The sequence below is a fragment of the Triturus cristatus genome, chromosome 11 (assembly GCF_964204655.1).
Source record: "Triturus cristatus chromosome 11, aTriCri1.1, whole genome shotgun sequence".
NCBI lineage: Eukaryota > Metazoa > Chordata > Amphibia > Caudata > Salamandridae > Triturus > Triturus cristatus.
Genome location: NC_140594.1, coordinates 371,003,287 through 371,024,235, shown reverse-complemented (window position 1 = coordinate 371,024,235; position 20,949 = coordinate 371,003,287). Strand labels below are relative to the sequence as shown.

Sequence of the window (20,949 nt, the reverse complement as noted above, 5' to 3'; positions counted from 1 at the left end):
TACGAATTCCCCATTTACTAGGGTTTGGAGAAAGCACATTGCTTATACTCCCAACTGCATACTTAAAAGAAACACAACTGCAATTGGAGCTTCCATGAAAAAAGACTTCATAACTAGGCCTTTAGTTCTAAACCTTTAGACTTTTCGAGACCTCCACTGAATCAATAATAGAATCCAAAGCCAGCCTCCCCGCCACCACTAACACCATTACTGGAAGCCAGAGACCCACACCGTCTCAGTTTTGATGATTTCAACCGCAAAACAACATGCACAAATAAAGAAACAAGCATTGATCAGGCAAAACACAAATGATTAAATATTTAATTATATTCAAATATAACAAGCATTGGCATAGCCAATAGGTCTCGCCTTTGGGACCTTATAAGTATTTAGCCATGCAGCACTTGATGTAGTTGCACCAAAGATATTGTGCTGCTTAACTAAATACTTATAATGTCCCGAAAGCGAGACCTATTGGCTATGCCAATGCTTGTTTAAGAATGTATGAAAGTGATGCGCATCTGTTAACATTCTCAGATTAATTGGGATTCTATTACAGTGCCCTGTCTGCCCTGAACAACAAGAACCAAAATTCGGGGTCTCTGATCGCCTGACTCTGCTGCTATGTACTGCTCGGTGAGAACAAGATGCGATTCAAGCGTCCATATGGATGTGCCTGCCTATGGGAGGATTTGCTCCCTTCAGCTCAGATTCAGCTACTAAATAAACATTCAGCAGCACGAAAGCTCGCCTAAAAGAGCGCGTGCTATCCCCTTCGGTAGTACGCTTTCAACAAGGGTCTACATCTTATCACTACAGGCTGAGGCGCCTCGATCTGTGCCACTGGAAGGCCAGTCCCAGCAGAGCGCGAGATAGAAGGGTTAATATCAGGCAGTGAAAAAAATCTCATATCCCACAAAAAATAGGCCCTCAACAGCTAAGTAAAGTGGATGATGGTGACCCATTGAATTTTAAATAAGGTATGACACAGAGCTGGGGCTCTGCCGGTAGCAAAAACAATCTTACAATCGAATTGGAACTCATGCATGTTCGTCTAGTGCACTAATTTACTATTTTATGCTATATACAAAATAGTTCCAATTGTTTGTAAGGTAGTTCAGTTAATGTCCCTGCTTCACCTGTTTCTGTGGAACCCACCGGTCACAGTTTTGAACCCTGAAGAATCCGGCTCCCCATTATAAGGACTATAAAATGCCCTTGTTTTGGTATAATCGTGGCACACTGGCACCAGACTTTCATCTTCGCGGCGCTTTACATGAGCATGGGAGCAAAGATATAAGAATATGCACAGACTTGCTAATATGAGTTCTGACGTATTTGTCAAATCAAACCCCAGCTCTTTCAGGGTGCTCTGGGCTAAATTCTGAGAACCAAACGTCTTGTTGTGCCAACATTAGATTAGATTTATTGTTGCTGTTTTATCAGCTGCTGAGTTTCACATAAAACTCCAGATAGTGATGTGAGGTGTGAGAAAGGTATTCTGATAGCGGGCAGGGAGGAAGAGTCAAGCATTGAGAAAAAGATAAATCATTGAAGGCTGACAAGGGACAATGATGTTATCCTCGCTCCCTAGCAACAGCGGCAGCACCTAGCAACCATGTCTCCTCCCAGCCACCCGTGCATTTTCTAGCCTTTCGTTTTACTTTCCCCACCTCGCTCCTCCATCTTCTCCACGCCCGAGGATCTCCACACACCTTGTTAGATTTGATTTATAGTTTATTAATTCCTACAAATACCCAGAATCATGAATCTACACAGTTGGAAAGAATCAATGTAATTTACGAAAGAGGAGAGTTTCTAGAAGCTTGCAGAAGCAAAAAAAAAACTTTGGAGTAGTTTATCCTCTTGATGAAAAGAGTAAGCAACTTAAAGGTGACTCGTCAAACTTTGCGAAGGGAATTCCAGTGCGAAAAACACACGTTGACATGTTTTAGTAACTTTTAATCCGTTGGAGCTAGAAACATTTTTTTGTTAACATCTGCAGGCTAGGGGCAGCAGATGATGGATTATGTGGCAAATGCGGAAAATCAATAATGCGAAAAAGCAGCAGTCGCAGAATCTAATCATTCCAGTGGCCCTGATTATACTGAGTAATGGAGGGTGGTAGTAACAAGAGCTCAGTGCTCCCCACATAACTGCTGAAGTGACCTGTGGTCTAATTGGAGAACTTATCTGTGAAGTACTTGGAAATATGGTGTCTTTGTGCTGTATTAATGACGTCACACTTAACTATTCATTAAAGTGTTATAACGTGCTTGCACGAGTGCCACTACCTTCCTTTTGATTCTTAAAAATATATAGGCCTCCCTCTTTACATTTCGGTCTCCCAGAGAGAGCAACACTTCAATCAGGATATGTCTTTTACCTATAAAATTCACATATACATGATGAATGTTCACCTGAGAGAAAGGAAAAAGCCCTCTCAAGGCTTTGACTGGAGCCCTGACCTTACGACTTCTAGAATAGATATGTTATGAAATGCATAAGAAGGCTTTTACATCCTGGAAGTGAAGGAGTTAACATGTGTCTTTGGGAGTTTCGTTTACAGTGCTTACATTTCACTTGTTGCTCACTTCAAAGCGTTAGACACACAAAACATGAGCATAAATCGATTAATGTACAGGTGTAAGAGAAAATAGGAGAAACCACTTTTTGGAAAATATGGTGGGAAAGTTGAGGAAACGAAAGGGGGCGATATTAGAGGCAAATAGTTTGGTTCAATAAGAAATAATATATATTAAACTGAGGATGCATAAGACAAGCGCTGGAAAGTATGTTTATGAGTGCAGCAGCAGCCGCACAGCTCTATTACCTAAACAGCACACAGGGGTCTGGTCCTTGCTAGCACATCCTCACCGCGCTGAAGTGAAATAAAGAACAAGCATCGTGGCACCAGCGCTTTACTTTTAATGTTAAAAGTAAAGCGCGGGTGCCGCAATTATACCAAAAATAAAGAAATAGAAAATAAATGTATTTCTTTACTTTTGGTATAATCGCGGCACCCGCGCTTTACTTTTAATGTTAAAAGTAAAGCGCTGGTGCCGCGATTATAGCAAAAGTAAAGAAACAGATTTTTTTCCTATTCATTTACTTTTGATATAATCGCGGCACTCGCGCTTTACGTATAACATTAAAAGTAAGGCGCGGGTGCCGCGATTATACCAAAAGTAAAGAAAACACGCTACAAGGTCTCGCTGAGTCAGCGCGCATGCGCTGCTCGGAGAGACTTTAGTAGGTGAGTTTTCAAAGTGCTGCTGAAGGCTGGCGGTTCGCGCGTGCACGCTCGGGTGAACGCAAGCTTGTCGCCAGGCAGCAGCACTTTGAAAACTCACCTACTAAAGTCTCTCCGAGCAGCGCATGTGCGCTGACTCAGCGAGACCTAAAAAGCAACATTTTAAAAGAAATGTAGGAGCTTTTACAAGTTCAATTGAAGCCACCCATCGTACATGCTATTTTCTGTTTGATGCAGTTGCATTACTCTCACGAATCAATCTGAAAATATCAACTTAATTTTTGTCCTCCAAGTGCAATTCCTTCACATTTATAGAACATTTAAATATTTTGTTTATTCACATGCAGGTTATTAATCAGCTAATATTCAATTTTCTAAGCAGACGCGGACCCACTGTGTGAGCGTCACGGACCACAGGTTAAGAACAGCTGAACTAGATCTTGTCCCAGCTAGGTTAACACATTAAAGTAGTCTTGCATAGATACATAACTAGCCGTCACAAAGTGTCATTCTGTTTTTTTGGACCTGCTTTAATCATCAGTGTTAAAGTCAGTGCTTTAAATGGAAAAAAATAAGTGCAGGTACTCACCAAATTGAGATGTGGACTAGAGGGTGGGGTTTGGGGTGGGTCTAGAGGGCGGAGCTATGGGCAGTGCAAAGGGATCAGGCCAGGGGCACCATTTAAGCATTCATGCACGCAGACAGGGCATTCAGTACATGTATATTAGAAACACGTACATTAGTTGTTGCCCTCATTACTAAACCTTGATCCTATGTGCTGTGCTACAGCTTCACTATCGCCACCTTCCTCCTCAGTCTGGTTGCAAACAAGTGCTGCTGCAGTCTGCTATGCCAGCAGGAAGCTGCCTCTTCGATTTCCCGAGAGTCACGAGATATGCCTGTTAGCAGGCCCTGCTCTCACACCTACAGTTCTATGGACTACAAAGAGCATGAGTGGACACTGTGTCAGGCATCACAGTGTGAGTCTGGCCCCTCCCAAACTTCCTGCCAACTCTGAATGAATGCCTACGGCCGTGGCTCAATTAACACATTCAACGGGGAGATTAGCACTCGATCAGAGTGCTTCAGGAAAACGGACCCACTCGTTGTCAGCTGTGTTACGCTTTTTTGTAAATGGCAGTTTCACTGAGCTTGGCTTACATTCTCAAGAGTACCGGTACTCTCTTTGGACAAAGAGAAGTTCCGGTACTCAAGCGCCAAAAATTTAGAAGTGTCGGTACTCAGTATCGGTAAGTACTGGCCCATTTAAAGCACTGGTTAAAGTCTCCTATTTCATAATATATCAGCCTTGTAGCGGTTGATCAGTGTAGTTTTGTTTACAATGTCTTTTATTTATGTGTTTTGAAAACTTGCAAGCAGTGCATAAATACGCACTTTGTACTTATAGTCGTTGCTTACGAGAAGCAAGGCTGTCAGTAACTGCGCCTCTTTTATTGCCAGCCTAGCTTTTCGTAAGCAACGACTATAAGTACCAACTGGGTGTTTACGCACCGCCTGCAGGTTTTCAAAACACATAAATACAAGGCATTGTCATTTGCGAGACCTATTGCATTGCAAATGCTTGTTCTCTATTTCTACCACTGAGCAGCACCACGTGAATGGAGGATAAGGTGCACTCCAAACTCTTTGGGCTCGACCTACACATGCGCTGTTCCTACCGCCAGCTGCTGTGCCCCAAGTCATAATCCAGATTCAGTCGCAACTGGGAGCATTAGAGACGCCTCCTCGCGGGGCCTGCTGCTACTGCGCCAGCCAGTCTTACACCCAGGCACAACTGGGGCTATGGTTTTCTGATACATTGCTAGACGATCATAGAGCTATATTTTGATGTACTTTTATGTATGGATATCTTTCATATAGTGCTAGCTGTCACCGACCTGATACTTCAGCTCGTTGTAAAAGATTTTGTCTTTACCGAGTTGAAAGGTCACATTTTTAATCAAATACAGAATGATGAAAAGCGGGGCTACTGGTGCCAGATTTCAAACTTGTGATCTGCATTAGGCACATTAAAAACTGGATTATCTCCCCTGTTGTTATTCTACCACAGGGGCGGCTGGTGACATTTGAAAGTGGTGAGGCGTAAAATGATTGGTATACTGCACCGTTGCGAGCGTAGCGAGCGAGCCCAAACCCCTATAAGGAGGGTTCGGGGGGGGTTCTCCCCCAAAGAAAATTTTGAAAAAAGAGAAGAAAAATGGTGCATTTTCAAGCAAATTTGAGAAAGCAGGAAGGTTAATAAAGCAATTGTGAAAGTGCAGTTATAACATTAATAAAGAGATGTCATATAACATAGGTAGCTGCTTATTCAGTATAACCACAGAGCTTCATAACAGACTTCGAGATACAATGCATTTCTGAGTACCTCACTCACAGATGTTTTTTATTTAACAAACTAAACTGGTTGCAAAGTAGCAGCATTCAACATTGTTTACTTTTTGTAAATGAAATCAGCACGTCTCTCTTTAAGAGCAGCAAACTTTTCAATAACTTTAATGTTAAAGTCCGGGATTTTCTGAACTAGCTTGCTCTCTACAGAGAGCATTGCCAAAGCATTGACTCTTTCCTCAAGCATGGTGTTTCTCAGGAATGTCTTAATCCTCTTTAAGGCTGAAAAACATCGTTCTGACTCGACTGTTGTCATAGGAGTGGTTATGACAATTTTAAGTAAAGCCACTGTCTCTCTAAGTGACTTTTCCATATTAAGTTTATGTATTAAAGCCAGCAAAGACAAGGCACTTGTGGCCTTCCGGTACACAGGCATTGCGTACAGTACAGTCAACTCAGTTCTCAGCCCTTCTTTATTGAGCATAGGATAAGCTCCCACAGCCTCATTCAGAGCACGCTCCGGGAAGGATTCATCATATTTGGCAAACTGTTGACTTTGAAATAATGTGGCACTCACCAAATGTTTTGTGAAAGAAAAACGCTCTTTTGCCTGCACAATTACAATGTCACAGATCTCCTTTGCAATTCGGACCAGAGTGGTGATGTTTTTCCTGTGGTTTGAGAAAGTAGATTGCTCTGGCAGTTTGCTGTCTAAATTGTCAACCCCATCTCTCACTTTGCTTATGCTTTGTACAAACATAGTAGTATATACTTGCACTTTGACAGTATCCATCTCTCGTGCTTGTAACTGATTGTATAACAGGTCGACAGCTACCATTATATCATGAAATAAAAACAGTAAGAACTGAAACTCTCTGTCTTGTAGTGTTCTAGCAAAGCCACGGGCTTCAATCTGACTTTTGTAATCAAACTCATCATTGTCTTCTATGGCTTCAAAACATTTCTGAAGGTCCTCTCTATGTTCATAGATTAGGTTGACTGTACGGATGTTAAAGTTCCAACGAGTTGAGGATCCCCTTGGAACGCTTTTGTCTACAATCTCATGAAGTGCTTCTGTTCTTTTGGGGGAACGTGAGAAGAATGCTGCCATGCCTCCTATATCCTGAAAGAAAATGCGTGTCTCGGTGATCTTTGATGCTGCTTGTTGCATAATAAGATTAAGTTGGTGAGCGTAACAGTGCACATAATGAGCATTAGGGTACACATCTCGAATTCTCTTCTGAACTCCACTAAGGCTTCCACTCATTACGGACGCACCATCATAGCTTTGCGCAATACGTGTTTTTTTTTGAGGCAGCTCTGGAAAAATTAAGCTCCGTTGACGCAGTATAGCTGCAGTAATGGTTTCTGCACTAGAGTCTCTTAAATGTGTGAAACCATAGAACCTCTCCACAACTTGTCTATCATTGTCAATGTATCGAAACACTAATACGGACTGTGTTTTAGTGGCCACATCAGTGGTGTCATCAGCCTGAATAGCCACAAAGTCTGTGTTTTGCAATTCTTGCACAATATGGCTTCTCATAATTTCGACCATACACTCAAGAAGTTCATTTTGTATTGTTTTAGAGGTGCCCTTAAAGACTGTAGCACTTGCTAAATGTGCTTCCATATCCTTGTCTATGCTTGCTATTAAATCCACAAGGCCTTTGAATATTCCAGGATTTGGGGAACCTTCTGATTCATCATGGCCTCGCAATGCCAGTACAAAAGCACCACAGAAACGAATGCAATCAATTATTTTGGATAGAATTTGTCTGTTCCTATCAACTGCTTCATTGTGTTTCTGTATTGCTTTGCGGTATGCATCACTTATCTGCTGCTCAATTGGTGCATCTTCCCCCAACATTCCCAGTCTAGACAGGTTTTCCATATGCTTTCTTGTGCGTTCATGCTTCTTTATTTTTTCAGACAAATGCTTCAAGTCTGTTACTCCTTGATTTGTCCAAGAAAACTCACCACCAAACAGCAAGCAGGGGAAGCAGAACAGAGAATTTCTTAAAGGGCACCCTGTAAGCCAATCAGCTTTTGTGTACCAGGCGTTTGAGAATGTACGTGTGGACATTTTTCCTCTGTCCTGGGAAGTTTGCTGTAGTTTTAGGTCAGGCCGATGAGGTCCCAATTGCTTTAAATGTATTTTCTCTTCAAGTGGCCGTGCCTGGAATGACCTTGTAATCAGCTCTTGTACTGTATTCATGATGCCGATGCTGGCCTTACCAATATATATTAAAGAAACCTGTCAATAATCAAAGTACAACATATAAGGTGCGGTGCAATAATATCAAATTTCAGTATAAATACATACATCTTGTGCAGTATCGCAATAAATCTCCAACAGCTCCCCTTTGCACAACATGACTGCTAAAAATACAGCCTTACTGCCTGCTGCCTCTGTGTGCCATAGTGGTTGCTGAAGGCACTGAAACAGACACTGCTTGAGGGCCTTGAACAAGGCAAGGGATAGATAGTGCTGTTAACAACCGTTATTGCCAAATCACAGGGCTAAGGCTGTTAGTAAATTCCATCCACTGAGGGTACAATGTTCAGAATGTGTGCCTACCCCAACCACCATGTATAGTGACCACACACATAGCCCTAACTCCAATCTAAAAAAAAAATAGCATCAGTTTCCTTACCTTTAACTCTGGTGTTTGCTGGGTCGTAGCCGGGGTGAAAGAGCAGCAAAGGAGGTCTTGTTCTTCGCCGGAAATATGACCAAAAATTTGGTAATGGTTGTCAAGCGTTAGAAGGTGCTGAAAATAAAAATAGAAACAATTTATTAAAATATGTGATGGATGTGTTAAGCTTCTTCCTGGTACTTGACAATTTCTTTCTTTGAGTTACAGAGTACGTTGATGTGGGATTTAGAGCAGAGAACTGAACAGACTAAAGGAAGAAATGCCAAGTGGCTTTAACGTGGTGGACGTGCATCTATTTTTGAAACAGCAGCTACAAAAACATGAGCATTATTCCTTAAATGTTTTTCAACCCACACAGTTCTTGAAATCAACAGGAATGTTAATGGAGAAAACTGCATTAGCTTTCTGAGTTCCAACGGATAGGACAAATTCCCTCTAAATCTAAAAGACACAATTTAAAAAACTGACAACTCCTTAAAAAACATCTATGGTACATTTGCTGTAATCACAGCCCAGCCTGTTGGCAAGTACTTGAAAATCTTGGAGTTATAAATGAATAAATGCATACGTTAATGCTAATATGAATAGATATCATCGTGGAATTTCTATTTTTTTTGGGTGTGCCATTATTTAGTAAAAAAAAGTCGTTATTATGAAAGCAAACAGTTGTGGGGTTTGCGTAGGGGCGTTATGGAGTTTGGCGGGGGCAGGGTGTATCGCCCCAGCTTCGTCTTATTTTGGGTGCCTTCTTTAATCTGGAAGATGATGGTTGCCTCCACTCTACGTAATAGTTTTTCCAATAAAAAAAAAAAAAGAGTTTAATAATTTTCGTTTGCCTGGCGTATGATTGAGCTTTTTTTGCTGCCTACCTTTGTTAAATAATAATTTGCTTTCATTTCGGGGCTAAAAACTGTGCAGTTAGTAGTAAGTTCTGTCAGGGACATTCTTTGCCACAGTTGTTTAACCACTGTGTGCATTACGCGCTCACTTTCTCACGTCACATGCACTCAGCCTTTCATTCACGTTATAATTATGGGTAACGAACTATATTTACTATATTACTTGTATTAGTTAACAAATACTCCGGAACTACACAGTCATGCTGTTACCATGCTTTAAAAAAATCGTTGTTGGCCTCTGGTGTGCAATAAGCACCGCTACAGGGAAGGCAACACTTTCCTCTGCTACTCCCGCCACTCGCCTTCAATGATTACAGATGAAGCCTCTCTCTAGGAAAACAAATCCACTACTTTATTACGATTTTAAGTGCTTAATTTGAGGCGAGCACTGGCACTTAATTGGTTTCCAGTAGGGGTGGGCGGAATTTGCGAAATTAACTTTTGCAAATTATCACGAAAATGCTGAAAATCTCGGCAAACACGCCGGAAATATCGCAAAGACACAGAAGTTTTTTTCTCCCTTGTTCGCGGTATTTTCTGCGTGATTGCGGGTCACCAATTTACCCATGCGGTTGCTCACGGGCGCGGCCATCTTGTTTTCACTTGTCCCGCCCTCTCGCGATGCTTACTTCCTGTTCCGTGTCGCGCAATGCATGTTCGCGCCCGTTCGTGGTCGATATTTCCTGTTTGCGACCGCTTTTACTTGATCGCGTTGCTTTTTGCTTGCTCGGAAGAAAATATTGCGCGAACTTGCGCACGTGGTCGCAATGGGCGCAGCCATCTTGTTTTTCACTCTATTGCATGGTTCTGGGGCCTGATTTTGAATCCTCCCAAAATCTTTTCAATCCTTTGTTTATAGCCACTTTTTTTGGATCTTTATTACTTATTATTTCTCTAACTATTTTCCTGCCTCTATATTTTTGGTTTTTGTCTACTTTTTTGGGGGTTTTTTAGCTACTTTTTCTCTTTCTATTGCCTGCTATTTATTTCCTTTACTCCTTTATTTATTTTACCTTTTCTTTCCCGCCCCGTCCCCAGAACCATGTCCAAGGGTAGGGCTGTTCGCCAGCGCAGCCAGAGCCGCGACCGCCTTCCTTACGGAAGGCGGCGCCCACAAGGGGTGCAGGCACGGGCCTTATTTGGGGCGGTGGAGTTGGCTGCACTAATTTTCTTTGTGCAGCGCCACCTCCCCTCAACTCTGGCAGCAGGTGGCAGGCCTGGGTCCAGGTACGGCCTCCGGGAGCATCGGCAGCGGTGGGGGAAGGTGCGCCGGGCAGTGTCACTCTTCTCTGGTGTTCGGAGCACCCAGGCGCAGCTGACACACCGGTGGTCCGACATCTTGGACCGTCAGCAGGACCTGCTGGACCTGCTGGGAGTGGAGGTCTCGGGGCTTGGTGAGTACCTATTTAATTATTACTACTTTGTGTCTGTTCTTCTGCTCTGTGTTACATGTTGCGAATATCTTTTTTTTCTTCCAACCAGCTAGAATGTTGCTGCTTACATTCCAGGTTAATTACGTTTAAAAGTCAGATTTTTTTTTGACACAGGTGCTCTTCTGCGCTACTACTAATCTTACTTGTTTGCAGCTTTGCGTTTGCGCTTGCTTAGCGTGATTCTTTACGAGTTTATTTTAGAGAAATTAAGTTATGTAATGCTACAGTGACTCTAGTCCACTCCTTACTTTGTCCTGTCACTAATAGATAGGGGCGGATTGATACTTTGGTTTAGGTACTTTGTATGAACTTCTAATTTGTTAGTGGTATGCGTGATGCCCCCTCACTCAGTTACGTGACGTGCTGGTAGTACGGCTGTCTTTATTAGAACCTTTTCTAGTTTGTTCAATGAGTGGTGGTAGGCTTAGCAGTTACTTAGCACTAGCAGATCAGCATCAATCAATCAAACCCAAATTTGGTGTATACAAAACATGTAGTCATGTTCATGTGTCCTCCATGATTTGACCATATGCATTGTTGGGGAATACAGTGGAAATGCATACTTAATGTACAATTGGCATGCCTGGAATAGGTGGGCTAGGTTGGGTGGTACGTTGTACTTAGGCTTAGTTGTAACTTGGTATTCTGGAATCAGAATGGAAGACTGGATTACTGTTGATAAATAGTAACTTAAGTAGTCGAACTGCGAATCCCCCGATATTTACTTGTTGACCAGATGAGATCGGTCAATTTAGTTATTGCAATTGTTGTTTACATAAGTGTTTTTTGACCGTTGTTGAAAAATATTGTGTTTGTTTGACACCATCCATCAATGTTTGTCTCTTTCTTATATCTTTCCTGTTCATCAGCACCCAGGGGCAGACCGACAGGGACTGGGCAGTCGGCGGGACACACAGAACACCACCAGGAGGACACCGCTGAGGGCTCCTCTGCTGGCCCCAGTAAGTCTTCTTGTTTTTAATAATATTTCTTATTCCATAACTTGTACTGCCCCATATTTTTCCCGAACTATTTTTTGTTTCCAAATGCTATTTTTTTACCACCAATTATCCTTCGATCTGTACGGTTTCAAAAATCTTATCCCTGCCTCCGCTATGATGACTCTGAGTACTACTACTACTACATACTATCAGTCTGTCTGTACTGTAGTACCTAGTCTTGCCCAGTTGGCCAGTGCCACTCTTTGTGAAGGGTTGTAATATAAAACTCATATTCACCAGTAGCTCGAGCCATTGAGTCCAATCCGTTGGGTCGTCGTCTTGTACTACTTTTACTCTTATTGATCTTGAGGCTTTGAAAATTCACAGCAACAACAGCCCTACCAGATTTATTACTATTTTGATATGATACCCTATAGGACATACTACTGTTGTAGGGATCTTGCACATACACAGATATTTGCACCAGAAAATAGGATGTTGGCGATGGTAGGTTGGACCTTCCTTGCACACCTCAATCAGAAATTCCGCACCCACCACAATTCCACTGCTTGACTATAGTACTGTCTTGTCATAACTATTAGGTCTCGGAACCCTCCCCCCAAGATACCCAAAAAGTAGACAACCCAGAACATAACACACCCAACCTCTCAGTCGTGGAAGCAATTCACATGCACACCCTTACTTTAATTTGCTCACTCGTGTAAGTTAGTCCACACCAAATACCACCAAGTCTATATATGTTCAAAATGTTTATTTCAATTTGAGAAGGTCTTTACACTGTTTTCTTATAAATGCAGCACCAACCAGAAAATCAATAACATTAAAACAATATACATTGTTACACTTATACAGTTGGGAATTAAATCATGATAACTGAACAGTGGTGGAAGGCAGCACCACCATCCCATAGCAATTTAGTTTATATCCATTTATAAATGAAGATGTGAGTGAAGGGACCCCTCACCTTAAAAGAACCTAGTACTGGTAGTTGTTGCATCATTCAGAAGCTCTGGTTCGTAGAAGGGAATCTTGCGTCTGTAATGTGAAAAATGAAATGGTGTGCGTTAGTATATTGCAACTTGCAAGCATTTCTCAGCCGTGCCAAAAAGTGTAGCATTTATGGATATGCAATATGGACTAACAGTAACAGTAGTACACCAGTTCTTCCTAAAAAAGTGGCTTGTTAATGTTTGTTGACCGCTTGTACGCAGCGCGTAGACTAGACAGTAGCAGCGTGAGGCAGGTCATGTGGGCTCAAAGGTGTCTTAAGAAGCTGCAAGGTAAAGGTAACGTCACATGTGCAAAAATAAAAGACACAAAGGTAAAATTGTAGCATGGCTAGGGCTAATTAAGCAAAGGCTACAATGATCATATATAACTATTAGTGTCTACTCTACTACTACCTGATTTGTACTAGTGATGTATGTTAGTATTAACTCATTTTTCAACCTTGCTACTGATCAATAGGGGGGAGGTGTATATGACGCCTAATAAATGTGTAATGTTTTCTAGGCGCACTACCGACCACCATTGCCGGGGCCAGCGAACAAGGCGACGCGGAGGGCGAGGATGCGGCAGTTGCTGCCGATACCGACGATGGAGCGGTAGGGGGAGTGGCAGCACCAGTGGCAGGCGGTGGTAAGTTAGATTCATAGGGCCCAATTCACAGAACTAACTTAAGACAAAATCCTAAACTTACTACCATTTTGGTATTCACAGAAGGCACTTACTCATTTTGGTATTCACAGAAGACACTTGCTCACTTCGGTATTCACAGAAGTTAGGACTCCTAACTTTAGGACTCCTAAATGCCTTCTGTGAATACCGAAAGTCTTAAAATTAGGATTTTTCTCAGTTTAGGAGACCTAAAGTTAGGACGCCTAACTTTACTACTACTAAACTGAGAAAAATCCTAATTTTAAGGCTTTCGGTATTCACAGAAGGCATTTAGGAGTCCTAAAGTTAGGAGTCCTAACTTTACTACTACTAAATTGAGAAAAATCCTAATTTTAAGGCTTTCTGTATTCACAGAAGGCATTTAGGAGTCCTAAAGTTAGGAGTCCTAACTTTACTACTACTAAATTGAGAAAAATCCTAATTTTAAGGCTTTCGGTATTCACAGAAGGCATTTAGGAGTCCTAAAGTTAGGAGTCCTAACTATACTACTACTAAACTGAGAAAAATCCTAATTTTAAGGCTTTCGGTATTCACAGAAGGCATTTAGGAGTCCTAAAGTTAGGAGTCCTAACTTCTGTGAATACCGAAATGAGTAAGTGCCTTCTGTGAATACCAAAATGAGTAAGTGCCTTCTGTGAATACCAAAATGGTAGTAAGTTTAGGATTTTGTCTTAAGTTAGTTCTGTGAATCGGGCCCATAATCCTTAACTATTGTTGAACTTGACAGTACACTCACTGCAAGGGTGTACTGTATGTATATGTATACTGTACAGTTGTGACTTAGGGCTCCATTAGGATGGTGGGCGTATTGCCCCCGCCGGGCCGGCTGGAATTCACTGCCGACACCGCAAGGGCAAACCTCCCGCCATTCCTGTAGAAAATATTCAGACCTCCCACATGTCGACCAGGCGGAAAAGGGTTCAATATGCCGGTGGTGTCTCTCTGAACACACCGCCAGCCATATAATCTGCATTTTGGAATGCCTTTGCATGGCGGCATTGCCGTCCGCCACGGAAAGGCATGCAGACATTGCAGAGTATGCTTGGGTGCCCCCATGAAGGGTACCTACCTATGCTATGGTACCCCCCCCGCCTTTCAAAGCAAAACGTGACAGGCTCCGTGTGGGGCCCGTCATGTTGTGCTTGGAAAAGCAGCACAACATTTTAGCATTGCTTTCAGCAAAGCCAACCAGAATGTAAAAAAAAAACAGGATGCGCCCGCCACTGTGCCGGGCGCATCATTCTAATTAATTGTCCCCACGGGACCCCCATCCTTTTTAGCATGAGGATGTCGTAAGTAAGTATGAGTTGTTGGGGACGTTTGAAGAGTGAACTAGAAGACTAGAATTCCCTTTAATTGGCATAGGAGCTGGAGTATTGAGTAACCAATGGCCTCATCTATCTGATTTCAACTCAGCTTTGAAAGTTTTATGGAGAAGAGCACCTGGTGCACTGTTCAACTAAAAAGTGAAAGACGGGTGGAAGGAAGAAGGACGGGCGACATTTAAAATGTTATGTACTACTGTGCTTTATTGTGCTACTCTACCATGCCACTATGTGTATAAATAATTAACTTGTCCTACTGTTTTTCTAAGAGTATATTTTACAATTTTCTTGTTTTTTTCTTTTTGATACACAGCTCCTCCGAAACAAAATCGGAAGGAGTTGGCCGCCAAGGCACGGCGCCGGAAGCTGGAGGCAATCCAGCGAGAATACCGGCGGCTGGTGGTCTTAGCCGAGGAGGAGGAGGAGACTGCGGCTGCAATTGTTGAAGCCTCCTCCCGTGGCCTGGGCCCCAGCCACCGCCCTCCAGCGGTACGGCGCCACCGTCTGGCGGCTGCCCGCCGCCACCCTGCCATCTCCGGTGCCCCCCCCCCACTGTGGCTGCAACTGCCACACCCTTAGATGCCGCGTCGCCCGTTTAGAGGGCGAGATGCGCCAGATGCGTGTCCTCCTGGAGGAGTCCCGCCCCACCACTTAGTCCCTGTCATCCTGTTCTGCCCCTTTCTTAATTCTTGTTTGGGTGGGTGGGTGGGAACTTGTTTGGGCGTTACGGACTTCTAGGGACATTGGTTGGGGTTAGGGAGGGGGGTGGGTCAGCTTTTGTGGGTTTAGTTTATTTGTTAGGGTAAATTAAATATATTTTTCTATGTTACATGCAATGTTGTTAATGTTTTGTAGGTGGGGTAACTGTTTTACATCACATTGTTTCCTTGCTGATGCATGGCCGCCCATAGCCTGTGTTTGATTTCAATAATTGGCTGACTGTATAAGACACAGATAGATGCGACACACCTCACTCATTGACTGGTCCTTCTAGTACTTTCAGTCTGTCCTCTAGTCTATGCATTCTTTGTACTGGTGTGTGAAAATGAAATCATTGACAACATGTCCATTATTAATTCTGCCTCCCCCAAACTTGTCTCTTACCGGTGCTTGATGTTTATGTCCAACTGTGGCACAGCACTGGCTGCATGGTGAAGATGGTTTCCTTTTTCATACATGCCATGATTGGGGTGGTGGTGGTGGTAGCAGCATAGTAGTAGTAGTAGACACTGGCAGGGCGGCAACATTTGCAAAAAAAGAGAAGGAGACAGTCAATCGCCCTTGAGAGACTGTTAGGAGTAGTTGAATGAAGTACAGTACAGAACTTACCGAGCAACAATAATATGCTCAAATATTTGACAAAAAAACAGAATGGTGGTTAGGAGGATAGCCTACTAGACAGAGTTACAAACTATAGTTGTGTCGAGTCACTTGACTTGGCCTACAGCCTAACAGTTAGTGATGTATATGAGGAATGACAAGAAACAAATCCAATCAATGCCGCAATTCATGCTGAGGTATATGTTCCTTTGTTTAAAAAAATAACCTCTGAGATATCCTTACTCATGGGTGGCCAAGCAGAAGAAGATCATCTCTCTGCCTTGAAATTGAAGTAGTGTTGCTTTCACCACATCCGCCCCAGCAAGTGTGTGATTAAGTATTGGTATACATTTAATTTAGTTACACCTCGACAAAAAGTCACACAGCCCGGGGAAAGAGGGTTAGGGTTTGTTGAATGGATGGGAAGGGGTTTTTTGGGAAAGGTTTGACATAGAAAAACAGTATGCATACATAGACAAACAAACGACAATCATTGAAGACTACCATATCCATATGTTAAGGGAGAAAAAGGCAATGCATGCATGATGATGAGAGACCCGGATTACATACACTTCTAGTTCTTGTTCTGTTGTTCCGGCCTTAATACTTTAACAGATAGCAAATAGAAATTTTAAATATTGGTAGGGAAGAATCGTAAACACAGAGCAAACCTAATGATGATAATAACTCCAAGAACACACTGTTGTAAAGATTGTATACAAGATATTAATCAAATTATTTAAAAGAAGAAAAGTGGATACTGTTACTGTCTTATCCTGGTAAAAATGTGGACTGGATTTTTGCATCTCGGCATTCCTCTTGCTCCTCTCGTCCATCAATCTTGGGTGTGTCGCCTCGCCACTCGCCACTGCCCGGCTGGACAAAAAAAGGTGGTTGATTGGTAAGGTAATTAATATGCATTGTAATGTTTTACAAAGTTTCGTACAAGGCCCGGCCTGTAATTCTAGATGGAAAACCAAAGGGGATATTGAGAAAGAAAGTTAAAAAAAATGCACAAGTGATGGTGTAGTGCAACAAGAACACTTTCCGAGGTGGCATCTATGCATCATCTCTACTCTAGTCTGTTTCCAGCATTGACCTTCAACAGTAACAGGAGAGAGCAGGCCCACAGTGCTTAGCATTAGCACATCCTACGTTAACACTTAAAATTCTTTTTTTTTTCTCTCAAAGAGTTGGACAAACGCAAAGCACATTATCCATTCCAAACATAGCATTTTACAGTTTAAGTTAGTAAAATCAATGCACTGTAGTCATCCCACCGCTACACTCTATTCAACTTCTACACAGACATTTGGGTCTGCTGTGGTTGTTGTTGTTGACGTGTTTACCTTTTGGCTTTTCCGTTTTATGCCACTCATGAAACGTCCTCCTGAGTCCTGACTTAATCATCATCATCTCTGATACTTCTACTGACTGACTGTGAAGTTCGGCCTGCAGTATAAGTAACATTTTTATGACACAACATGAGTAGAAATATAAATATTACTGACTTGAGTCATTCTTTATTGTGTACAGAAAGATAGATTACTAGTACACTTTGACATCACTTTGTGCACAACAAACAAACAACGCAAACACAAAGACCAATAGCTTAGAGTCAGGTGTCCAATGCATGCCATTAATTGTCATCATTACCTGTTCCTTCTCATCTTAAGTTAACGGGCCGTCTATTTCGCCATCATCATGATGGACGGTGCTGTTGTGTCAATCATACTCATTGCGCAGATTGAGTGAGTCTCCTTCCTGTATTGAATTAAAAGCAATGGGTCACCAAGCTGCAGGAGAAGTACAAATTTCTTATTTGCAAGAAGGGGAAAATTAGTGTGTTCTGTAGAAAGTTGATTAGTGGCAGTGCACAATTACATAAATTCATGCACAACAAACACAACAAAATCTAAATCATTGAGTCTGCGACTCTGCGTCCAATGCATGGCATCAATCATTACCTGTTCCTTCTCATCTTAAGTTAACGGGCCGTCTATTTCGCCATCATCATGATGGACGGTGCTGTTGTGTCAATCATACTCATTGCGCAGATTGAGTGAGTCCCCTTCCTGTATTGAATTAAAAGCAATGTATCACCAAGCTGCAGGAGAAGTACAAATTTCTTATTTGCAAGAAGGGGAAAATTAGTGTGTTCTGTAGAAAGTTGATTAGTGGCAGTGCACAATTACATAAATTCATGCACAACAAACACAACAAAATCTAAATCATTGAGTCTGCGACTCTGCGTCCAATGCATGGCATCAATCATTACCTGTTCCTTCTCATCTTAAGTTAACGGGCCGTCTATTTCGCCATCATCATGATGGACGGTGCTGTTGTGTCAATCATACTCATTGCGCAGATTGAGTGAGTCTCCTTCCTGTATTGAATTAAAAGCAATGGGTCACCAAGCTGCAGGAGAAGTACAAATTTCTTATTTGCAAGAAGGGGAAAATTAGTGTGTTCTGTAGAAAGTTGATTAGTGGCAGTGCACAATTACATAAATTCATGCACAACAAACACAACAAAATCTAAATCATTGAGTCTGCGACTCTGCGTCCAATGCATGGCATCAATCATTACCTGTTCCTTCTCATCTTAAGTTAACGGGCCGTCTATTTCGCCATCATCATGATGGACGGTGCTGTTGTGTCAATCATACTCATTGCGCAGATTGAGTGAGTCCCCTTCCTGTATTGAATTAAAAGCAATGTATCACCAAGCTGCAGGAGAAGTACAAATTTCTTATTTGCAAGAAGGGGAAAATTAGTGTGTTCTGTAGAAAGTTGATTAGTGGCAGTGCACAATTACATAAATTCATGCACAACAAACACAACAAAATCTAAATCATTCAGTCTGCGACTCTGCGTCCAATGCATGGCATCAATCATTACCTGTTCCATCTTATTTTCAGTTAATGGCTAGTCTCTCTCGGCTCTGAAAGGAGGATAGCTATAGTGGTCATCTGATTCATTGTCCACTTCTTTTGGAAGGACTAGGAAAGTTTGAATTTGTTGTTACCATCATCCAATCATCATTCATGAGGGAAATGGAATTGAGCAGGAGATTCAGTATGATGGAGCGGAGGAGCTGGATTCGGAGGACTGTACTGTCAAATAGCAGACACCTGAAACTTATATATTAAATTAGAAGAGTAGAAGACGGTGGTAATGGATTTGTTGTGACAACGACAGACACATAAACAAAGGGGGAAAAAAGGGAGGAAGACAGTAAGTGCGAGCCTAATTGTAAGGGAAGTATAGCTCGTCCTCAAACTCTGGGGGTTCAGCCAGTAGTAGGTAATCATCTGACACAATACTTCTGTCACCTGAGCCGCTGTCCTCATCTTCCTCCGTTGATTCATTTATTGTGTAATTCGGTGGTATGAAGTGCTGATTCATTTTGATCATTGTTAACCTCTCCACATTTTTTGGAGATAGACTGGTCCTTCTCAATGTTACAATGTTACAATGGAACCAGCAGCACTGTAAAAACGTTCGGAAGAGACACTTGCGACAGGGCAAGCCAGATAGCTTATCGCCAGCCTGCTGAGCTGTGGCCATTGAGACCTTTTCCTATACCAATACTGCAATGGGTTTTGATCAACGTACACCTCTGTTGGGTCGTCCAGATAGGCCTGGACCATCCGCTCAATGTTCAGGGTTGCTGCTGGTAAGCTTTTGTGCTGTTTTTTCTGTGCATCAGCACTGTGCTTACAAAAGCCCATCTTTACATACCAATCCTGTAATGATAATGATTGTACTCGGCCTAATGATCCAGTTATTGTTTCTGTAGTCGATAGTGATGGTGAGTGTTGTGATTGTGAGCCAACCGCACTGCCCTCAGCCGACGAAGTTGCACTTGACTCTGCATGGCCTGCTTCAGTATCAGTACTTGTTGTGGGTTGATCTTGTGGGCTTTTAATTAGCAGCCATTCGTTTTCCAACTTACTAGCTGCTTCAGCTATACAACTTTTGTAGCGGGCAACATCATTGTCGGAAAAAGCAAGGAATGTCTTCAGTAGTCCTAATTTTGCACGTGGATCCAGAATTGTGGCACAAATGTAATGTTCTTGTGACAAAATGTTATTTTGTATCCTTACATTTTCAGTTAAGCGCCGGGATAAGCTCTCCACCAAGTCATGGGCTTGCCTTCTGTCCTCTACACCTTTGTATGATTCAGACACATTATTCAGCTCATGCTCTAGCATTTGCAATAATGAGATAGCTTGGCCCATTGTACAGTCCTCCTTGCTGACTTCACGTGTGACGACCTCAAAAGGAGAAAGCATCTCAGTCAGGCATTTAATTAGGCTCCATTGCTCCATGTCAAGGTTCATGCCTTTAACAGTAGCACTAGCATCCCCTCTTCTTTTCCAGACATATTCATGGAGTGACATGTGCTGTTTGTACAGACGATTAAGCATGCAATACGTTGAGTTCCAACGTGTTGCCACCTCCTGGATGAGTGCCTAAATTCACGTTGGATGATCCTCAGCTGCTTCCGAGCTTTAAAAGAATGGCTGAAATGAGTGCATATTCTTCGGCAGATGGCCAGTAAATTGCTGACTATGGGTTCTTTTTTCAGAAAGTCTTGAACTATAATGTTTATGCAGTGCGCCAAACACGGAACCCTGAAATAGGAACCAAGTTCCATGGCCTTAAGTACATTACTGCCATTGTCTGTGGCAATAAAACCAATACGAAGCCATTCCAAAACCTTGGTGCGAAACTCGTGTAAAATGTTTTCAGCCGTATGAGATTTCTCCATGGCGAACATGGCTACAGTTGCATGTTTCCGAGTACCTTCAAAAATCGCAGCTGTGTCAACAACACCTCGTGCAGATAGTTTATCTTTAACCCCCACAAAAGAGATCCAGTGTGCAGTGATGCACATGTAATCTGTGGCTTGGCAACTGCTCCACATGTCTGTTGTCAGGTGGATATTGTGCACAGCACTCTTCTGCAAAGCTTGTCCAACCAATTCCAGCACATCATGATGTAGTGCCGGAACAGCAATTCTTGCGAAATAGGACCGGCTGGGAACTTTCCATTTCGGGCAGATG

General features: G+C 42.4%; 1 protein-coding gene across 2 annotated transcripts in view; it reads right to left on the bottom strand.

Moving 5' to 3' along the window:
• Positions 1 to 20,949, bottom strand: part of LOC146784205 (zinc finger MYM-type protein 1-like) — a 282,641-nt gene that overhangs the window by 32,585 nt on the left and 229,107 nt on the right. Inside the window, exons 2-3 of one of the 2 annotated variants that reach the window (XM_085634237.1) lie at positions 8,260 to 8,376; positions 5,514 to 7,859 (exon numbers count right to left, since the gene is read on the bottom strand). The exons of the other annotated variant lie outside the window; for it this stretch is intronic. Coding sequence (XP_085490363.1) covers positions 5,706 to 7,820 — 2,115 coding nt within the window. The 5' untranslated portion in view covers positions 7,821 to 7,859; positions 8,260 to 8,376 and the 3' untranslated portion in view covers positions 5,514 to 5,705. Of the gene's footprint in view, positions 1 to 5,513; positions 7,860 to 8,259; positions 8,377 to 20,949 lie in introns of those variants that run through there. 2 annotated transcript variants of the gene reach the window in all.